This window comes from Polyodon spathula, chromosome 3, assembly GCF_017654505.1.
Source record: "Polyodon spathula isolate WHYD16114869_AA chromosome 3, ASM1765450v1, whole genome shotgun sequence".
Taxonomy (NCBI): domain Eukaryota; kingdom Metazoa; phylum Chordata; class Actinopteri; order Acipenseriformes; family Polyodontidae; genus Polyodon; species Polyodon spathula.
In genome coordinates, this window is record NC_054536.1 from 45464557 (window position 1) to 45484973 (window position 20417).

The 20417-nt window shown below is 39.9% G+C and overlaps 1 protein-coding gene across 4 annotated transcripts in view; it reads right to left on the minus strand.

Annotated features, from left to right (window-relative positions):
* The window catches only part of efr3a (EFR3 homolog A (S. cerevisiae)), a 273730-nt gene that overhangs the window by 19248 nt on the left and 234065 nt on the right, over positions 1-20417 (minus strand). For all 4 annotated transcript variants that reach the window (XM_041245312.1, XM_041245313.1, XM_041245314.1 and 1 more), the window contains 2 exons: positions 11839-11906; positions 11108-11231 (listed from right to left, as the gene is read on the minus strand). In XM_041245312.1, the coding sequence (XP_041101246.1) occupies positions 11108-11231; positions 11839-11906 (192 nt within the window). The remainder of the gene's footprint in view (positions 1-11107; positions 11232-11838; positions 11907-20417) is intronic.

The following is a 20417-nucleotide window of genomic DNA, read 5'->3' on the forward strand; positions in this document are numbered from 1 at the left end:
GTCCGGCAGTGGAGGAGATGCTACAACACTCCGTCAAGGCACGGCAGGTGTTGCAGCAAATGGCCAAGATGTGGCCAGGTAAGCAGTTCTAGCCAAAGCGGCCAAGGAACAGCCTTGGCGCAAGGCACCGCCACAGCAGGAGGCGCAACCAAGAGGTATTAAGACCTCCCCTGCAGGTTTATCAGTGCGGCTTGGGTTTACAAATCCGCGGCAAGTAGAATGACGCCTTAGAGGAGGTGGCAGATCACGTCCTCGTGGCTCTGGCCAGGCCCCTCGTGAGCGTGCGCAGCCAAAGCAGCCCTGAGACACCCATTTCCACCGGGTACACCCTTCAGTTCCGGTTAAAGCCTCCCCCCTTCATGGGGGTGGTTTTAATAGCAGTGAAGGACTCAGTTCAGTCCTCAGCGCTGAATGTGGAGATACACGCACTGATCAGGAAACGTGCCATTCAACAAGTAGACCATGCTCTGACCGACCAAGGGTTCTATTCCAAATACTTCCTAGTGCCCAAAAAGGACGGCGGGTTCCGCCCTATTTTAGATCTGCGAGTACTGAACAGATACCTACGGTGGTTATCGCTCAGGATGCTTACGCACAGGCACATTATCCAGTCAGTCCGGGGGGGGGTGACTGGTTTACCACCGTGGACCTGACAGATGCGTACTTTCACGTTCCCATCTGCCCGGGTCACAGGAAGTATCTGTGTTTCGCATTCCAGAGCAGGGTGTACGAGTTTTGTGTTCTCCCATTCGGTCTGTCTCTAGCTCCTCGAATGTTTTTCCAAATGTATGGATGCCATTTTAGTTCCTTTGAGGGCTCAAGGTGTCCGACTGCTGAACTATCTGGACGACTGGCTTTTCTGCATGCAGTCCAAGGAGCAGCACACAGTGATGGTTACGAGCTATCTTCAGCGGCTGGGTCTGAAGGTCAATTCAGGGAAGAGCCGCCTCGTGCCAAGCCAACAGACCGGGTTTGTAGGGTTGCATCTGGATTCAGCGTCCATGAAAGCGACCTTGTCCACACAAAGAGTTGCCTCACTGGAACGGTGTCTCTCCCTGTTCAGGTTGAGAGAAACAATCAGCATGGAGCTGTGCCAGCGCATGGTGGGGCTGATGGCTGCCGCCTCACAAGCCCTTCCCTTGGGCTTATTACACCAAAGACCTCTACAGGCCTGGTTCAATGCCTTCGCGTTTCATCTGCGGAGAGACAAACACCGCAGGTTAATGGTATCCCGAACCTGCTGGGAAGCACTACGCTGGTGGAAGGTTCCGTCAAATATCCGCCAGGGCGTTCGTCTGGGTCCCATCTTCCGGAGGGAAGTGGTTACGACCGACGCTTCCAACCAAGGTTGGGGAGCAGTCTGGAACGGCTCAGGGACCCACGGAGTGTGGTCAGGACCCTGGAGGTCAGCCCACATCAATGTTCTGGAACTCAGAGCACTGGACCTCGCCCTTCGTCACTTCTTGCCAGTGCTTCTAGACAAGCACGTGTTGGTGCGGTTGGACAACACCATGGTTGTGGCGTATATCAACCGCCAGGGCGGCCTACTGTCCCCCCGCCTTCACCGTATGGTAGTCCGGCTGTTGCTATGGGCACAGCCATGTGTGACCTCTATGCGCGCAGTTCACCTACCAGGCAGAGTGAATTACGCAGCGGACCTCCTATCCAGGGGAGGCCCTCTTGCAGGGGAATGGCGTCTCCACCCTTAGGTGGTGGAGCGCATCTGGGAAAGGTTCGGCAGAGCGCAAGTGGATCTCTTCGCTTCGCGAGAGACCACGCACTGCCCCCTATGGTTCTCGGTGAGGAACCCTGACAGCCCCCTACGAGTCGATGCACTGGTTCACCAATGGCCCCCAGTCCTCCTATATGCGTTTCCACCGATTCCAATGCTCCCCGCCCTCTTGGAGAAAGTCAGGGTAGAGCAAGCGACAGTGATTCTGATCGCCCTTCGGTGGCCTCGGAGAATATGGTTCCCAAGCGTGGTGCAGTTAACAGGGTCAACCACGGGACCTTCCCCTGCGAGCAGACCTATTGTCCCAGGCCAAAGGACGGCTTTGGCACCCAAACCCCAAGCTCATGCAGCTATGGGCTTGTCCCTTAAACGGGAGCGCCTGTCAGCCTTAGGGCTTTTGATGGCAGTGATTTCGACCATTCAGAGTGCTAGAGCGCCCTCTACTAGGTCGCAGTACACGTACAAGTGGCAGTTGTTTCAAGATTGGTGTCTGGCGGGGGACCAGGACCCAATATCTTGTCCTATGGCAGTGATATTACAGTTTCTACAGAAACTGTTAGATGAAGGGAAATCTCCCTCTACACTTAAAGTGTATTTAGCCGCCATATCAGCTTGCCATGTATGCATTGATGGGTTATCACCAGGTTGCCATTTTCTGGCATCGCAGTTCCTCAAAGGCGCAAGACGTTTGCGACCTCCGAGGACGACCAGTTTACCGTCATGGAGCCTTGACGTGGTGCTAGAAGCCCTTACCATTTGAGCCTCTCCACACTGTGGATATGAGGCTCGTGTCTATTAAAACTGCGTTTCTGCTGTCAGTGGTGTCAGCTAAACGTGTCAGCGACTTACATGCACTGTCAGTGCATCCTTCATGTACTCGTTTCGCAGGAGACGGTTCTAAGGTCTCCACGCGCCCAAATCCAGCCTTTTTGCCAAAGGTCATTTCCCCTTTCCACATTAACCAGTCAGTCGAGTTGATGGCGTTCCATCCTCCTCCTTTCTCTTCCCCAGAGGAAGAACGGTTACACATGCTCTGCCGTGTGGGCATTGAGGTGTTATATTGACCGTTCAAAGACTGTGAGGCACACAGAACAGTTGTTCATATGCCATGGTTCTAAGAACTTGGGTCAGCCGTTGTCTAAACAGTGCCTTTCCCATTGGATAGTGGATGCTATCAAATTAGCTTATGAGTCTGCAGGCCTTCCACCACCAGGGTTTGAAGGCGCATTCCACTAGGGGTATGGCGACATCCTGGGCCCTCTTTAAGGGAGTGCCGGTGTCGGATATTTGTGCTGAAGCCAGTTGGGCTACACCGCATACCTTTATGTGGTTTTACCGTTTGAACATACTGGATTCCTCTGCTCCACTGTTTGGAGCTTCTGTGCTACACCCTATGGCACCCTAGGATGCCAGTATGGTGTTTATTATTTCATTCACGACAGGTGTCATTGCGAGCATAAACGCTGAGGCGCAGCTCCGCATATGCCTAGATGTATTACCTACGCTATTGCGTTATGACGTAAGTCTGTCCTACTGCCGAGAATCCTCCTTCGCGACAGCTTGGGTACACTGTTCCCATACGTTGATGGTTATTTTCGTATTGAAAGGGAACGATAGGTTGCGGATGCAACCCCGGTTCCCTGAAAGAGAAAATAACCATCAACCCACGAGGTCGATCCGGAAGCCTTCTCGGCCCGAAGAGTAAAAGAGGAAGAGAGTCTCTGCGCGATGCTTGTAGTAAGCTCCCAGGGGGGCGGGCTTACACGGCAGCTCGTGCAGAGGCCTATCGGCAGCTTTGCTATAAAGCTCAGCCAATCCCTACTGCCTGACAGCAATGTCCCATACGTTGAGGGTTATTTCCTCTTTCAGGGTACCGGGGTTGCATTCGCAACCTATCGTTTCTTCTCCAAAACTGTAAACCATGCTCCCTTTAGGTTTTGCATTATCAAGGGTATGCAGCGAAACATTTCTATACAAAAGGCTTTAGTTAATTTGAAAAGGTTTTTCTCCTTTATAGAGACTCCCTCTGCTTTAATTGCTTGGATAATGCTCTGATAGTTGCTTAGAACTTAATCTGGCCACTTCTTTGAAGTTTTGTGTAAGTATTCACCTTTATTTTATGTTTGCCAAGAGCTTTAACTTTGCACTGCTGCCAATGCAAAAGACTGCTCACTTTTTATTTCACAGGTTCCGTATAAGCTGTGATATACTTGTACCCTTACATATAATGCCTATAACATGTATTCAATAATTGTTGGATATTATACAGTGGTCAGGTCATCAAGGAACATCCACCAAGAGCATTGTAAACCTAATCCTAAACTTAAATTTTACCCCGAATTGTAAACTGTTAATCGTAAATTTTAGATTGAAAAACGTTCCCTGAAAGAGAAAACGACCACCAACCAATACTTTTGGGATATGCCTGCCACAGGGCAGGTATTCAATGAGCATTTTACATAAGAGCTTCCTGAGGGATCAAACAGTCACTCCATGGAGCTCACTTCCTTTATTGCATTGAACCCGCGAAAGCGACCAATGTGATTTCATAAGGTTTGGTGGTTGACTTCTCTTTCAGGTCAACCAGGGTTACATCCGTAACCTAACATTTTCTTTCAATTCAAAGATGACCACCAAACAAACCTTTGGGAAAAGTATACCAAAGCCATTGGGAGGGAGTGTGAGCAGAGACAAGAGACGAGGGAAGTCTTACTACCGCAAAACCAGAGTTTGTGGTGCGAGTGTACAACCTCAAGGACCCTTGTGCCTAATGAAGGCATAGAGGGATCTACCACATTAAGTCGGTAGAACCTGGTGAACATATGTGGAGTAGCCCAGCTAGCTGGCATACATATATGAATTAGCTTATAAGGCTCCTCTAAATAAGGCCCATGACATAGCCACTCCGGGCAGAAACTTTAGTCTCCGATCCTCCACCGAAGAAAACGGAGAGGGATGGAAAGTCTCTAGTTCTACTGACTGATTTAAGTGGAAAACCATAACCACCTTAGGGAGGAAAGCAGAGTTTGTGCATAGAGTTTGTGTACACCGTTTCCATCACTTGGGACAGCCAAAGCTGCCTGCAAGCTACCACAAGGTTTGCCAGGCTCTGGCCCAGGGCTTGTCCTTGGAAGCCGGAGATCTGGAGCAGCGTACTCGAAACCAGACACAGCTATGAAGCCATCAGTTCAGGTAGGGGCACTGACTGCAGTGCTCCATCCAGGTACACCATCAACAGGCCTGCCATATCGGTTAGGCGTGTGACTTCCGCTTCCATTGCATATGTTTTCTTTAAGCATGCTGGGCGTCGAGGTCTGCTGGTTCCAAGTGGACCATACTTCTTCTAAGAAGTATGGAAACACTACAAAGGGCTGGGGGTGGGGGATAGGAGGCTGACTGTTAAAAACTGCTAGTGCTGTTTGGGTGCTGCCTTCCAAAGTGCCTGTAGGAACTTGGCGGTCCACTCCATAAGCGCTGGGATCGAGTTTGGCATAAGGGAAACCCTAGAGTCAGAGGTTATCTCTGAGCTTCGGCCTGTCTCAGAGGTTAGCTCCTGGACCTACCTCCTCAATGCTGGAACAACCAGGGTGACCACCGGTGCATGCGGGGTCATCTCCAGGGCTGGTGTTATCAGCTGAGCCAGGGCCGGAGCAGTGACTTGAGCCTGCTGCCTGGCCAAATACCCAAGGATTTTGGCCATTTTGTTTTTCAAGTCTACAATATCCTGTGCCTGTCTCGAGTGCTTGTCCCACTTAGTACTCCATGTAGGAGACTGAGAGCGGGTATAAGACCAAGGCACCTGAGCCTGAGCACGGGAATGCTCGGCAAAGGGCTCAGGGACAGATTGAGGAGGGGCTCCCAGTACCACGGATGGCTCAGCCATGCTAGCAGGAGACACTGCATCTGTAAAGTCTCCTGCATAGAACCCATGGCTGGAATGCTTTGCAGGACGTGCAAGCATGGAATTTAACCATGCTAGATGCCCCAAGGATGTTGAAACACCATAGGGTGTTGAAACCAGTGGAGCATTGGGGTATCAAGGCACTAAAGCATGGTTCTGGTAGTTTCAAATGTGTCATCATAACAACAAAGTCCCAAGTCCCATATGCAAGTTCATAACCCCTCAGCCCCAAGCTAGTGCCATTGGAAGCCCAAATTGTTATTTTTTCCTCTAGAGCAATCCTCAGAGAATGCAAATTTGAAGAAATGGCCAGTTTGGATCGAACTATGTGGTACTTTAACCTCACCACAATGTCCATAAGCTGTGCTCGAATGCATGACAAATACGTAAGTAAACTATCATCTAGAACTGCCAGGCAGGTTTACGGCTCCCAAGCCCCAGTATCAGTACCCATCTAAGCGTGTTTAGTTCTCAATATGCCAAATTTAAAATCAGTAACTTCAACTGTTCCACAGAAGATTTTGAATGTTTCTTTTTTCAAAAATGTGTCAGGCAGCCATCTTGTTTAACGTGAGTTTCTTAAAAGTCATTGCCTTACTACAGTGTCAAGGATGATGCTTGTGAAGTTTCAAGTCAAGTAACCCAATTGTCAACTCAGGCAGTTTTAAATTTCAGACATAAACATACACCTGGTGGCCATCTTGTTTTATAAAACATAACCACTTTGATATATTTTTATACCATTGTTACTGGGACAATGACTACCATGTTTGGAGTTTGTTGGTCAAACGGTGTTCAAATAGCAGCAGTTTGCTGTTAAGGGCTCGTTTCGATAAGATTTGTGGCAGCCATTTTGACATTAAAATTTACCGCAGAAACTTCTGCTCCGTAAACTTGATGTGGGTTTGGATGCTGATGATATATCCCAAGTGTCAGATCACTCACTTCACCTGTTCCCAAGAAGAAAATTTCAAAAGGTTTTTAAAAAAATGAGTCAAACGGCCATTTTTGTTTCCGGTCGACACAATTTTTTAAAAGTCAGTTGAATTGATACAGTATCAGGGAAGATGCTTGTGAAGCTTGGAGTTAGTCAAGTGAATCGTTTGTCAACTGACGTAGGTTTAAATTTCAAATCTAAACGTATAAGTGGTGGCCATCTTGTTTTATAAAACATCACTATTTTCAAATATTTGTATTCCATTGTTACTGGGATGATAACTACCAAGTTTGGAGTTTGTTGGACAAATGGTTTTCAAACAGCAATAGTTCATTGTTAGGGGCGTGTTTCGATAAGATTTGTGGCAGCCATTTTGACATTAAAATTTATCACGGCAACTTCTGCTTCGCAAACTTGATGTGGGTTTGGATGCTGATGATGTTTCAGATCAATTGTTTCACCGGTTCCCAAGAAGAAGATTTTGAAAGGTTTTATCAAAAACTGCGTCACTGCACCAATTGCAAGGAGCAGCAGCAACATTTTTTCAGCATCAGACATCCAATTTATCCAACGTGTCAGTCAGAACCTGCTCAGTCTCACAGTTTCAAAGCATCAGCAGTTTAAAGTTTTGGGGAGAAAAACAATCTCAACAGTAACAATAGGCTTCCCACATTGTGGGGACAAAGAGGTTTGAGGCCTGATTCCAAACTGTTTTAAACCTCCAGCAGGAGAAAACAACGACACTGGCATGAGGAATGCGAGTGACACGCCCCCTTGTCTGCAGATAGGCAATTCTGAATGTTGTTCTTGTATACAGTTAAGCCCGGCCAGCAGTTAATTTATGACAATAAAACAAACAAAAAAGTAAATTTCTATATTTTGTTTGTTTTACATTTATATCTTGCAAATAGTGTTTACCGTTTCCTGGGTGACTGGATTCATTCTTTTGATTTCTGCGTCAGAAATCTTGAGCACACAATGTGTTTGTACTGGTTTATAGTACTCTGGCGTTATTGTTTTTAATAAGTCAGCAATATGAAAGCTGTGCTCGTGTTTATTTTCTTTGGGTAGTGTTGTGCCACAGAGTTTATTTGATAACGGTATATTGTACAATAACAATAAAAAGAAGAAGAAGAAGAAGAAGAAGAAGAAGAAGAAGAAGAAGAAGAAGAAGAAGAAGAAGAAGAAGAAGAACTCTGACATCTGAAAAAACAAATGCAATGCTTGCAAATAACTGATTATGTGCAGTGGATAGCCTAGTAGTATTGAGCACTAGTTCACAGGGTAAGAAAAAAAAAAAGTTAATTATTCTTATATCTATATGAACAGTATTGCGGTTCCTAAATGGTTCCGCCGTTGTCAGGAGAAAATCAATTAATGGTCAGTTAGTTGATGACTGTCTTCCTGAACAGCTGTCTTTATAAATGTCTGCATGTGTTTATGAACTTGTGTACCAGTGTGTAACAAAAGAGAAAAAATGAAATTTGTACCTGCCAGCAACAAACAAACAAAAGCTTTAGTCTCTGTGTTCCGTGCTGTATGAAGTGATCATTGCATTGTGCACCGACAAAATCACTGATTTTACTTCCACAGAATACAGTATTTTTTTTTTTTCATGCAATGAATTTCCTTGTGCCTATCTGAGGTCAAATGTATTTTTGACACAATTTAACCAGTGCGAAATAAGCCTGTCTGTATGATCGTTTTGTTTATATATATATATATATATATATATATATATATATATATATATATATATATATATATATATATATATATGGTATAAACAAAATGATCATATATATATATATACATAAAAATGCGTGTTTATAGTTATTGTTTTCCCCTAGTGATGTCACAAATGTCATGATTCATGCCAAAGCTGCCCATTTCCAGCCTCGTTGAAGCACCGATCCTCCACCACATTTCACAGTGGGTGCGAGGCAATGTGGTTTGTAGGCCTCTCCAGGTCTCCATCTAATCATTAGATGACCAGATGTTGGGCAAAGCTGAAAATTGGACTCATCTGTGGGTGCTTCAGCGAGGCTGGAATTGGGCAGATTTGTCTTTGTGAAGGACGCATGAATCAAGCCAAATACAAGGTTGTCCTGGAAGAAAACTTGCTTCCTTCTGCTCTGACAGTGTTCCCCAACTCTGAGGATTGGTTTTTCCAGCAGGACAATGCTCCATGCCACACAGCCAGGTCAATCAACGTGTGGATGGAGGACCACCAGATCAAGACCCTGTCATGGCCACCCCAATCTCCAGACCTGAACCCCATTGAAAACCTCTGGAATGTGATCAAGAGGAAGATGGATGGTCACAAGCCATCAAACAAAGCCGAGCTGCTTGAATTTTTGCGCCAGGAGTGGCATAAAGTCACCCAACATCAATGTGAAAGACTGGTGGAGAGCATGCCAAGACGCATGAAAGCTGTGCTTGAAAATCAGGGTTATTCCACCAAATATTGATTTCTGAACTCTTAAAACATTCGTATTGTGTTGTTTAAAAATGAATATGAACTTATTTTCTTTGCATTATTCGAGGTCTGACAACACTGCATCTTTTTTGTTATTTTGACCAGTTGTCATTTTCTGCAAATAAATGCTCTAAATGACAACATTTTTATTTGGAATTTGGGAGAAATGTTGTCAGTAGTTTATAGAATAAAACAAAAATGTTCATTTTACCCAAACACATACCTATAAATAGTAAAACCAGAGAAACTGATAATTTTGCAGTGGTCTCTTAATTTTTTCCAGAGCTGTATATATATGTGTATATATATATATATATATATATATATATATATATATATATATATATATATATATATAAACTATATATATATATATATATGTATGTGAAAACGCGTCACACACACACCTTTTGACTGGTGCTTACTGGTGTGTATGTGTAAGACTGGTGCTTAAGGTTCTTACAGCAATACTTACATTTTAGGACCCACATCCCCTGCAGGGTAAAGGGTTAGGCTGAAGTTCAAACAAAACTTGTCAGTTACCCCTCGTTTGGCAAATTGCCAGAAGTGAGTAGGGAAAAAAAGTCCTGTTCAATACGAGTAGAACGAGGTGCTACACATGGTGGTAGCATCTAAATTGCACCCAGGGTGATTTTTCTGGTCAAGGTCCCTTTCTCACTTGAGGTTGACCTTTGCAAGGTCACAGGTCGAAGGGGACATTTAAAAAAAATAATAATGGCTATCATCATGAACTCAGCGTGTCTGAAACCCCCCAGGTGAATTTTTCTAGGAAAATCTGAGACGGACGGGCAACAGCACTGGTTGAGTTGGCATGGAATGACCCATATGCAAAAAAGACACAGTAATTGGAACTCTAGACCTTGCAGGTAGTTTTGAACTGAATTTAACAGGTTTAAAAAAAGTCTGCATATTTAAGATCTGAGAAACAGTACAGAATAATGGAGGGGGGATCACATCAAGTGCTTGCACAGTATGTAGAAAGTGCATTTGTGTGACAAAAAGTCTACTATCTATGTATTAAAAACTCATCTCAATTTTTTTTTTTTTTTTTTTTATAAGTTTGACATTTTAGAAACATACTTTTCAATACAAACATATATAGCCATACAATCAAATATGCTACCAGTACTTAAATCTTATCTCAACTAAGACTTAACTGTTGATTTCAAAATTAAAAGCATTCTATATCAGGCAAAAGTGTCTTCAGACTTTTGGTAGTCATAGGGAACATATATTTAACAGAAAAACTAAATGGAAGCTGGAACTTCAAAAAGGTCAGTGACCACAACTATCAATATCTAAAAGACAGACAGTATCTATCACAGACAGTAGACATACAGGCATATACAGTAGACACATACTGTACTTTATTTTCATAGTAGACCTAAAGCTAATCGTTAACTTTGAACTTTTGTCTGCATGTCCCTACGGTATAAATGACTGATTCAACAGGAAGTAACAAATCGAAGCAAAGGTGACAATACTTTTTTTTTTTTGCAAAAAAATTAAGTAAAAAATATATTATCACAAATACTCCTTCTACAGTAGCACATACAAGTATTTAGGTAGTTGGCTAACATTATCATGCTCTGTGAACAAGTAATTTTTTTAGAAGGTTGTGTATTTCTAAATTAAAGACCATCATGCATGAATGTTGCATTTAGTTTAGCCTAACTTGAAAAAGAAAGAATGTCTCCACCTGCTGTTGTCGCCTTGGACACTTAGTAAGTAAAATGCATTTGGAAAATAACATTTTGGTTACTGTAAAAAATAAAAGTTATTCCAGTACTTTTGACTCTCTTCAAATTGCATAGCTGTATTGACAAGCAGTTATTTTCCAGATAAGGTAATTCCACTCAATAAAACTGACTGCTAACACTATATTCATATTTATCTTATTTTCCAGTATAAGTAGAACCACTGACAATTATTATTTGTAACTACACAATTCATATATATATATATATATATATAATATATAGATATATATATATATATATATATATATATATATATATTAATCCTGTCACTTACCCTCACTTGGGGTATGTAAGGCACGGAGAGCCTATCCACACTATAGCTGGGACCAGCCAAGGATTCAGCAATCTTATTAGTCAGGAAAAACACATTCTTCTCGTGCTTTTCCAAAGACTTGGGCAGCCTGTGTCAATTACAGAACAGACTGTGTGAAAATGTTCAGAAGCAGATTGCGGTAAAAATGTACTTTACAGTTCCCCATGCTAAAATCACTTTACATATTACCACTGTTAAGGGATGCTTTTACTGTAGATAGTTATTTGACTGTATTATGATGTTTGACTGTCACTTTGTATCATTTATTTAAAAAAAAAAAAAAAAAAAAAACCATAAACAAATAATGCTTTTAAAATAATTATTTTAAAATATATTTTAAAATTTCACATTTTTATCCAACAGTTTCTAGCTGAACTGACAACTAATAGTGTTGATAAGAATTACATCCATATGTTATTATGAAATAAATGTGAATTGCAGGATTTTGCATTGAAAAAATAGTAGGGTGTCATTCTTATGGGCACCAATGTATACAATGCCTTTTTATTGACAAATACAGTATCTCAACAAAAAAACCCCAAATTCCCTGTGTTTCAGAAATTAAAAAGCTAGGATTGCCAGACTGCAAACTCGGTTCATGAAGGGCTTAAAAAACAATATTAAGACACCTTTTCACAGGAGACAAAGATAGCAGCTTATGTAAAAACATGACACCTGAAAAATGTTCAACATACGTGTATTTCTCCCTAAGAGCGTTCTCTGGCAACAGATAAGGTGCTTCCAGGTTTCTTGTTTCAATCACCTGTTAAATGATACAAAAATACTGAAATCAGTGTACCTATTCAGATCAATTTCTTGTGTAAATTCAACAATACTGACTTGTACCTTAGGATGAATTTAAAAATCAATTTTAGTATCTTCCTTAGTTGCTGTAATTTTTGGCATTCCAGTTAGATTACACCATGTAACAATTTTTTTTTTTTTTTTGTTCCTGGGTAGTAAGTGTTATTTCCTAATTGCTTATGCCTCAAAAGTATAGAAAATGGCTATTATTCCTCACAAACTTTGCTTTTGTGACCAGGACAGGTAAATTTCAAAATATCACTATTTCCAATGAGAAAACGGGTGCTTTTGTGTCTTTTCGTTCACATAAAGTCAGAAAAAAACAAAATATGAATCCAAATTAACATGTATTTATACTAAAGTAAGTAGTTTTTTGAGATTTACGATTATACTGTAAATTTACAGGTAAAAAGACAGCTAAACAAGAAAGTTTCCGCTTTGGAGTATTTATTTATTTAATTTTTTAATTATATTTCTCTAAGTTTTAGTTTTTGCCTAAGTGCAATGCACACAGGAAGGCAAAGGAATAATAAAAATAAAAAAAATACAGAAGAAAAATACATTGCTTGCGTTGTGCAGTACTTCACAAGGTTTCTTTCCTCCCCTCACCATCTGAAAGTGTCCTGATTTATCACTCTTGCTATCTGGTCACCCTATCTCTACCCTAATATTTCATAATATTCAACAACCACATATAATAAATCTGATTGGCCCCAAATTTATTCTGCAGAATGACAATGACCCAAACATACAGCGAAAGTCATTAAGAACTATCTTCAGCGTAAAGAAGAACAAGGAGTCCTGGAAGTGATGGTATGGCCCCCGCAGAGCCCTGATCTCAAAATCATCGAGTCTGTCTGGGATTACATGAAGAGAGAGAAGCAACTGAGGCTGCCTAAATCCACAGAAGAACTGTGGTTAGTTCTCCAAGATGTTTGGGCCAACCTACCTGCCGAGTTCCTTCAAAAACTGTGTGCAAGTGTACGTAGAAGAATTTCTGCTGTTTTGAAGGCAAAGGGTGGTCACACCAAATATTGATTTGATGTAGATTTTTCTTCTGTTCACTCACTTTGCATTTTGTTAATTGATAAATATAAACTTTTAACATGTCTATTTTTGAAAACATTCTTACTTTACAGCATTTTTTTACACCTTCCTAAAACTTTTTCACAGTACTGTATATACTGTAGTTTTGTGAGTTTAACACTAGAACCGACACGGCAGTCATTCTGACGGTTTGAAATTTCAAATTTAACCTCTTACGCCCCCCTATTCCGTGGGCGGAACATGTTACTGCAATTACACATTATATTTCAACAATCACCTGTAATATTATTACAAAAGCAAAACAGCAAAAAAAAAAAAAAAAAAAAAAAAAAAAAAAAAAAAACTGACTCAATATCAAAACGTTGTTTTCCTACTGTCAAACAGCAAAGGAATTTTTCGAATTCGCCATTTCATAGCTGAGATATTCCCTTCGCAATGTGCCTAGTACCTCACGGTTCTAGCTGTGCATTTCGTTGCTCTGGCCTTACATATATCTGTTGATAGTGAAATCTCCCTGATCACGTTGTAAGGGAGGTCACAAGCTGTCCAATCATACCTTGACTTTATTTATAGCCTAATCCATTGAAGAGTAATCGATGTGCGTATGTAAACAAGACACATATTTGCAAACAAGAGTGCAGCATTACGCACATAGGATCAAGGCTTCTTACCATTTGCTAATCATTTTTCAATTTGTAAAATGTATAAAATCGAACGAAATGGCGAGTAGTGTTCCAAAGTATCCCAAAAGAGTCGATTCAGTCTTTTTGAAGTTTTGGAGGAGATGGATAATAGTGAAAGTGACGGCGAAAATGATCAACTTTCTAGGTTGGAGAGCTCTGATTCAGCATCTGTGAAGCAGCATTTGAAGATGAATTGGATCCTCTTCAGGATTTGTAAGTATAATGGATCCACACTACATTTATTATTATTATTATTATTATTATTATTATTATTATTATTATTATTATTATTATGTGTAATTTTCAATATGCATTTTTACTGTAAATGTTATTAGAAAATGCAACCATTTGACTTTCAAAGGGCACACAGAAATAACTTTTTTTTTTTTTAACAATTTTTATTGCTTAGTAAATAGAAACAACATGTCTCATCTGTGCTATGCTGCTGTCCCTGATCTTTACGATGCAATACAAGTTGCAAGAAGTAATTGTTGCTTCCCGGCCGTCTTTATTATTTTCTCATTGATGTTCATTGATTTAGATTATTGCATGGGAGTGTTTAGCAAACTTTTTTATATCTCTATGATTACAAGGAGTGATGTTAATCACCTAGAGACAATGTAGGTTTCTTAGCCTTTCAAGATAAGCTTTCTGCCTGCCCCAACAATCATTCACTCAACTCCTTTGTTTGCCACATGTCAATCAAAGTAAAGATGAAAGGAACTGAGGTGTTTTCAGTCTGGCAGCCTGATTTAGAGCAGCAAAGGTGTCTGCAATCTCATTATTATTATTATTATTATTATTATTATTATTATTATTATTATAGACATTTAGCAGACGCGTTTATCCAATAATCAACATATATTCACCTGTCAGCAGTGCTTGAATGAGTGTAACCACTTTATCTTGAGAAAAAAAAAAAAACTCATTATTTTGCGTCTTGACATTTATATACTTTCAAGTAAGTGAGTAACAAAAATACAGTCAGGTACTGAAAATTCAGAGCTACAAAAAAATCTCAGTAGCAACATTCTCCTGTACAAACACACAGTTATGTGAGAGCAATGTGCCTGACAGTTGTGGCATATGAACTGAGAGTATCTGTCATGCATACTCATCAAGGATACATTTCAGGCACCACCTTTTGAATGAAATATTGGACAAATAAGTAAAAAAGAGGTTTACAAAATCTAATTCATGTGGCAATGCATAGCATGTGAGGTGTCAGAAGGTAATCTCCCTTTTAGAACTTGCTCAAGAAACTAGTGTATGACTGGCCATAAAGATTTACACAATATTCATATTTGGAGAGTTTTGGAGAGGTTTGTGGACCCTTGGGCCTAGCTTTGCAAAAACTCATGTAGAATTTGATCTCTTTATTCAATTAGTTTCAAATTTTTATCTAGTGTAGTAGACATGTTGGGGAAGCACTAGAAGCTCTTTTCATGTGCTTCAAGGTGAAAAAATGACGATAGAATAAAAACAAATGAAAAGCGTTTCTTGTTTTTTTATGTTTTTTTTCTGGCTATCTCCTTCCAGTGTGGTACGACTTATATCAAATCTGAGGTTTTAGTCCCAATGGCCAGGGGGTTACCTTGAATTCAAGCCCTGAACTATGTGTGTTGTCTATACTTTGGAAGATAATGTGATTTATTTAAGGCCATAGCCCTCCAAGCGGAAATTGCCTGTGGGAGGCTGGGGGTTTAACAGGTTAAATTACTCTGCGTGTGTGAAAGTTATGCGGTTGTCCGTTATGTTTTTTCCTAAATACATGTATTAAATACCCTGACAGCATTTGAAAGGCAGGATCACGAAAATAAGGATGTTATAATCCCACCCACTTAGAACTGCCAGAGAACTCATTTTGACTGCCTTTTACTGCCTGTTTTTATTTTCAATATAACTTACAATATGCTATTTTATTTTTATATACATGTCTGTTGTTATCTCTACTGGACCTGGCAGCCATCAATTATTTTGCTTTGTACAAGGCATGCACCAGGGAAAATATCAGTAGGAGAGATTTCATCTTGAAGCTAGCCACAGCGCTTCAGCAGAAACTTTTCGATCAGAAAACTTCAAAGCAGCAGAGTGCTGCAGCTCAACCTGGATTCAGTGCTGCACTGAGTGATATACGCAAGAGAAAACATGTTACTTTTGTTTTAAATTAAAAACTACTTTCATTTTTACAGTTTTGTATGCACATACACCTGTTTACATACTAGCTTCTTTTGAAATGTTTATTTACAGTTTTTCATTTTATGAAGTACTTCTTTATATGTGATAAGTTAAAAAATAAACCATTGTATGTCTAATTGTTCATTTAAATGCAATGTTTTGGCTGTGGATATGTTTAATATGATGTGCTTGAATAAAAGTTTTGAGTTTTAGACAGCACAGACAGCAGCACTTTACTGGGCAAACTTAAGTTCTGGTGCTTTCGGTTTGGTCTACTGCCAAGACTTCTGTGGCCACTCACTGCATGGCAATGTCTAGAAATTAGAATAATGCACGATGGCATCAATATCAAGCAGAAGGACAACTAAATCATCAGACGGATGGAAATGCAGATGGATCACATTAGTTTACAGTAAAATATGCTATGTCTTAGTTGGCACTTGTCTTTGAGAGCTAAGTCCAATACCAGGATGAAGTTTTAACACCTGCTCTCATGTAATGAAAATGTTGTTTAAAACATAACAGTCTTAATGACTGCTGGTTTTTGGTATGAGTATAACCGCGTGGTTCTAGGGTTAAGGCAACATCTTGTTTTTTGATTGATAAGCAGTTGTTTAGGTAAAATCTGCAGGCATTCACCATATATTTATTTTTTTAAAGACAACTTTAGCTATGTATATATTATTTGTTTATTCATTTAATTTTGAAAGCAGGATTTGTTTCCCTCATTTTTTTGTCAGTCAACAAATAAACGAATATTTTTTTTTTTTTTTTTTTTTTTTTTTACTTTGTGGTTCTCTGTTTTCACTCTCCAAATAAATATTACAACCCAAGTACAGCTGTTCACATATTGGCATTTTTCAGTAACACACAAAAAAAAAAAAAAAAAAAAAAAAAACTGAACTTTGTTTAGGCCTATATACAATTTAAAACACATTATGTGTGACATCGGCGGGCTGTAAGTTTAAAAAAATGGGGGTTAAATTATAATTTCTCCTTGCTAGTTCTGTACTGTACAGTCAATCATTATCAACCATCAATTATTAACCATCTGCTTTTTTTTAGTGGATTAGAAAGGCAGGGTTCAGTTGGGGGTCAGGATTATTATTAAAGAATGAATGGGCTGGGATTTATTTTTCATTCTTCTATTTTTTTTTTAAACAGGGAGAGGACATTGAGCAGCAGATCACTTCATAACAGCTAATGTTTTTTTGTCACTCTACCTATAAAGGGGTGAAATTCTCAACATAAAAGTGCAGGTACTCATATGCGCAGCCATGTGCAAACATTTAAAAAACTGAAACAATACTTTAAAAATGTATGTATCAGTACATGATACATTTATGAATACAAAATAATGTATTGATAATGAATAATAAATGATTAATAATGAATAAAAAAGTAACTGATAATATAACCTATTCACCATAAACAAAGCAGCTGAAAATACTGAAAGCTTTGTACCCTCTGCATGTATCACTCAGTCATGTACTGTAATATAGCACTTAAGCTAAACCTTAAATGATAAGTATTAAGAAATATTTCACTATGCAGTAACTACTATAGAGAAGGAGTTCTGTTTCAAGATTTCCTAAAAAAGGATGATGATGATATATATATATTATATATATATATAGATAATATATCTATATATATATATATATATATATATATATATATATATATAAACAACTGTGCTAACAAATAATACAAAAAGGTCTAAGTCAAAAAAGCACAATATGGGCTAAATACCCCTCTAATTTTTAACACAACAGGCACTCTTAAAAAAATAAATAATAATAATAATAATGATGTACTGGCCATTTTAATCTCCACAGTATTCTTTGAAACATCCACATACTTTCTAGACCCTAGGTACTCACCTACAACAGGAACTGGTAATGCCACAATGACAGCCATGGTTTACAACATATATCTGTTTTTTTTTTTGTTTGTTTTTTTTTACTTATCCTACAATAATATATTCTGTGTACATTCTTCTGCTAATGTGTAGATAAGTAAATTAAATATCTGTTCTGCACAATAAACACATTGGCAAAAATACACATGTTCATAAAGTAATAATGTAGTGTTTCAGGGTAAACAAAGGGGAGGCAGATGACCACTGCAAGATCTCACTCAGATGTTTACTGAGGTCAGGACACCACAGCACAGCCCCCGAGCTGCTCGCAAGTAGCTCTTAAATAGAGATCCAAGAACCCTATTGGCTCAGACACACAAGGGCACATTTACATACACACTGACCAATCACTCAGTCACTCAGTCCCACGCAAGCAGCTAATTGGAGGAACCGAACATCTACATACAGCTGCACTGTGCAAGTGACACCCCAGGCACCGCGCGGGCACTGCCTAGATACAAAACGCTCTTTACTCACAGATTCATGCAGGGTGACACACAAATGGCAGGAATGACAGGACAACACACACACTCAGCACAGATTGCTACAATATCATTACTGTGGTTTACGTTTACTCCAGTCTTCATAACAAAAAATAGCATCACAGCAAAACAAAACACTGATCACTATACTTAACATGTACCTTGCAAGTTGGGCCAGTATTCATAAGATGTGAAGCATACCTGTATCCCCTGATTCACTTGCCAGTTTAGAGGATTCTGGCAAGGTGATAAATCAGTGCAAAGCAAAACGTGTTGTGATAATTGTAATAAACACGTGCAGCAATATTCATCTGAATATTCAAACGGTTTCTCCGCCACACAAAGAAAATTAAAAAATTACTCCATGCTGATGCCTTGTCTCATTGATCAACCAATGAGCACTGACACAAAGCAAAATAGGCAGAGATATGTTATGCATGCCAAAATGAAATAAGACCAGAAAGCTCAGCTTTGTAACACTAGTACTTTTAACCATTTTAGAATTAACATACTTTAAATAATAATTTCCTTAACTAACGCTTTCTAGCTGAAATTGTTCTCTACATGTAATGTATGAGATCAGAAATAGATTGAACTAGATGTTTGTGCTTATTAATCATGTAATACGAGTCAATAGAATGTTAGGTTACTATCGTATCCCTGGTTCCCTGTAACGGAAATGAAACCATTAATGAATGGGTATTTACCTCCTAAAGACCAAAAACCTGAATAAGATAAGATATTTCAAAGCTAGGGGTCCCCTGAGTGACTCATCCAGTTAAAGCGCTGCTGCTGGGAGCGCATAAGGAGTCACACAGCTTGGACGGGACCGGTTCATGTCCGGGCTGTGCAAAGAGGACAGACTTTGCTGGGGATTCAGCAGGGGGCGTCACATTGGCTCTGATGCTCCTGGGGTGGGGGATGGGAAACCGGCAGGGATTGCTTCTCATCATTGCACAACAGTGAACCCTACCGGCCAGACACCGAGCACATTCAGAGTGGATAAAAAGCAGGACTGATCTCTGTTCTCTGGGATCGGTAGCCTGCCCACCTCTGCTCTAGATTGCTTAGCGTAAAAACGATTTTGGCTTTAGGCTTGTGAGATCGGAAGACTAACACACCCTCAGAACATTTGTGCTGTGTGGGGGCTCACTGTGGTAAGGAAAAAAAACATAACTGGACATTCCGAATTGGGGGGAAAATAAAAAAAAATAATAATAGGTCATCCGGTTCGCAGTTACCGTGGGTAGCACTGAGCAGGGATGCCCACCTGTGCATGTATGGGCTGGGGTGGGGGTTCAGGTTACATGGGTTACACTGTTAAATTCAGCACAGATCAGAAAAGGGAGAAGATAGCAGAGCTGACATCGCCAAATGTCTGGAGCTAACAGCTATGGGAAAGTATTAACCTATTATCTGTTACTCTGTATTAGGTCTAGTTCATATACTCTGGTAGCAGTGAAATGTATAATTGTACCTATATATTAAAAATAAAACACAGTTACTGTGATTTGGAATTGTTTGTCGTGCCTGGTGAGTCTACTCTCAGGGTCTCACTAGACATTAAAGAAACAGTTGGCTTGGTTTTCTTACAGCTAATCAACATGCAGTGATTATACTGAAGTTAATGCTGGCCAATAGCAGCTAATAGATACAGAAGCACTATGGGGACTCAAATGCAAGTAGCATCGACTGCACTGAACGAAAGCTGTACAGTGGTGCCGATTAAAGGCTGATTAGGAGAGGAGTTACTGGGGGGCTGCTTTGGCCACACAAAATTCCACTAGTGGCTGCATTTGAGAAACGATACGCTAGTGGATTGTGCATTGTGGAATGCATGCATGTCAGATGAAAAGCAGATCAAATAAGTCCCAGTATCCAGTACTGGCATTAAAAAAAGTTCTGGCAAAATCTGGCCTATAATTAAATAAAGGTCTGCATTTATCGTCTGCAGTGGACTTATGCCAGACAGGTTTTTACTAATAATAATAATAATATAATAAATAATAATAATAATAATCACAAACCAGTAGGCCTACAGATTGCTTGTCATTCATTCACATTTCTGGAACATTGGATCACCATGATTTGGATTATCCCTGAAAAATTCTGATGCTGAACCTGCTGTTCTGCAATATATTTTAACAAACAAAATATTT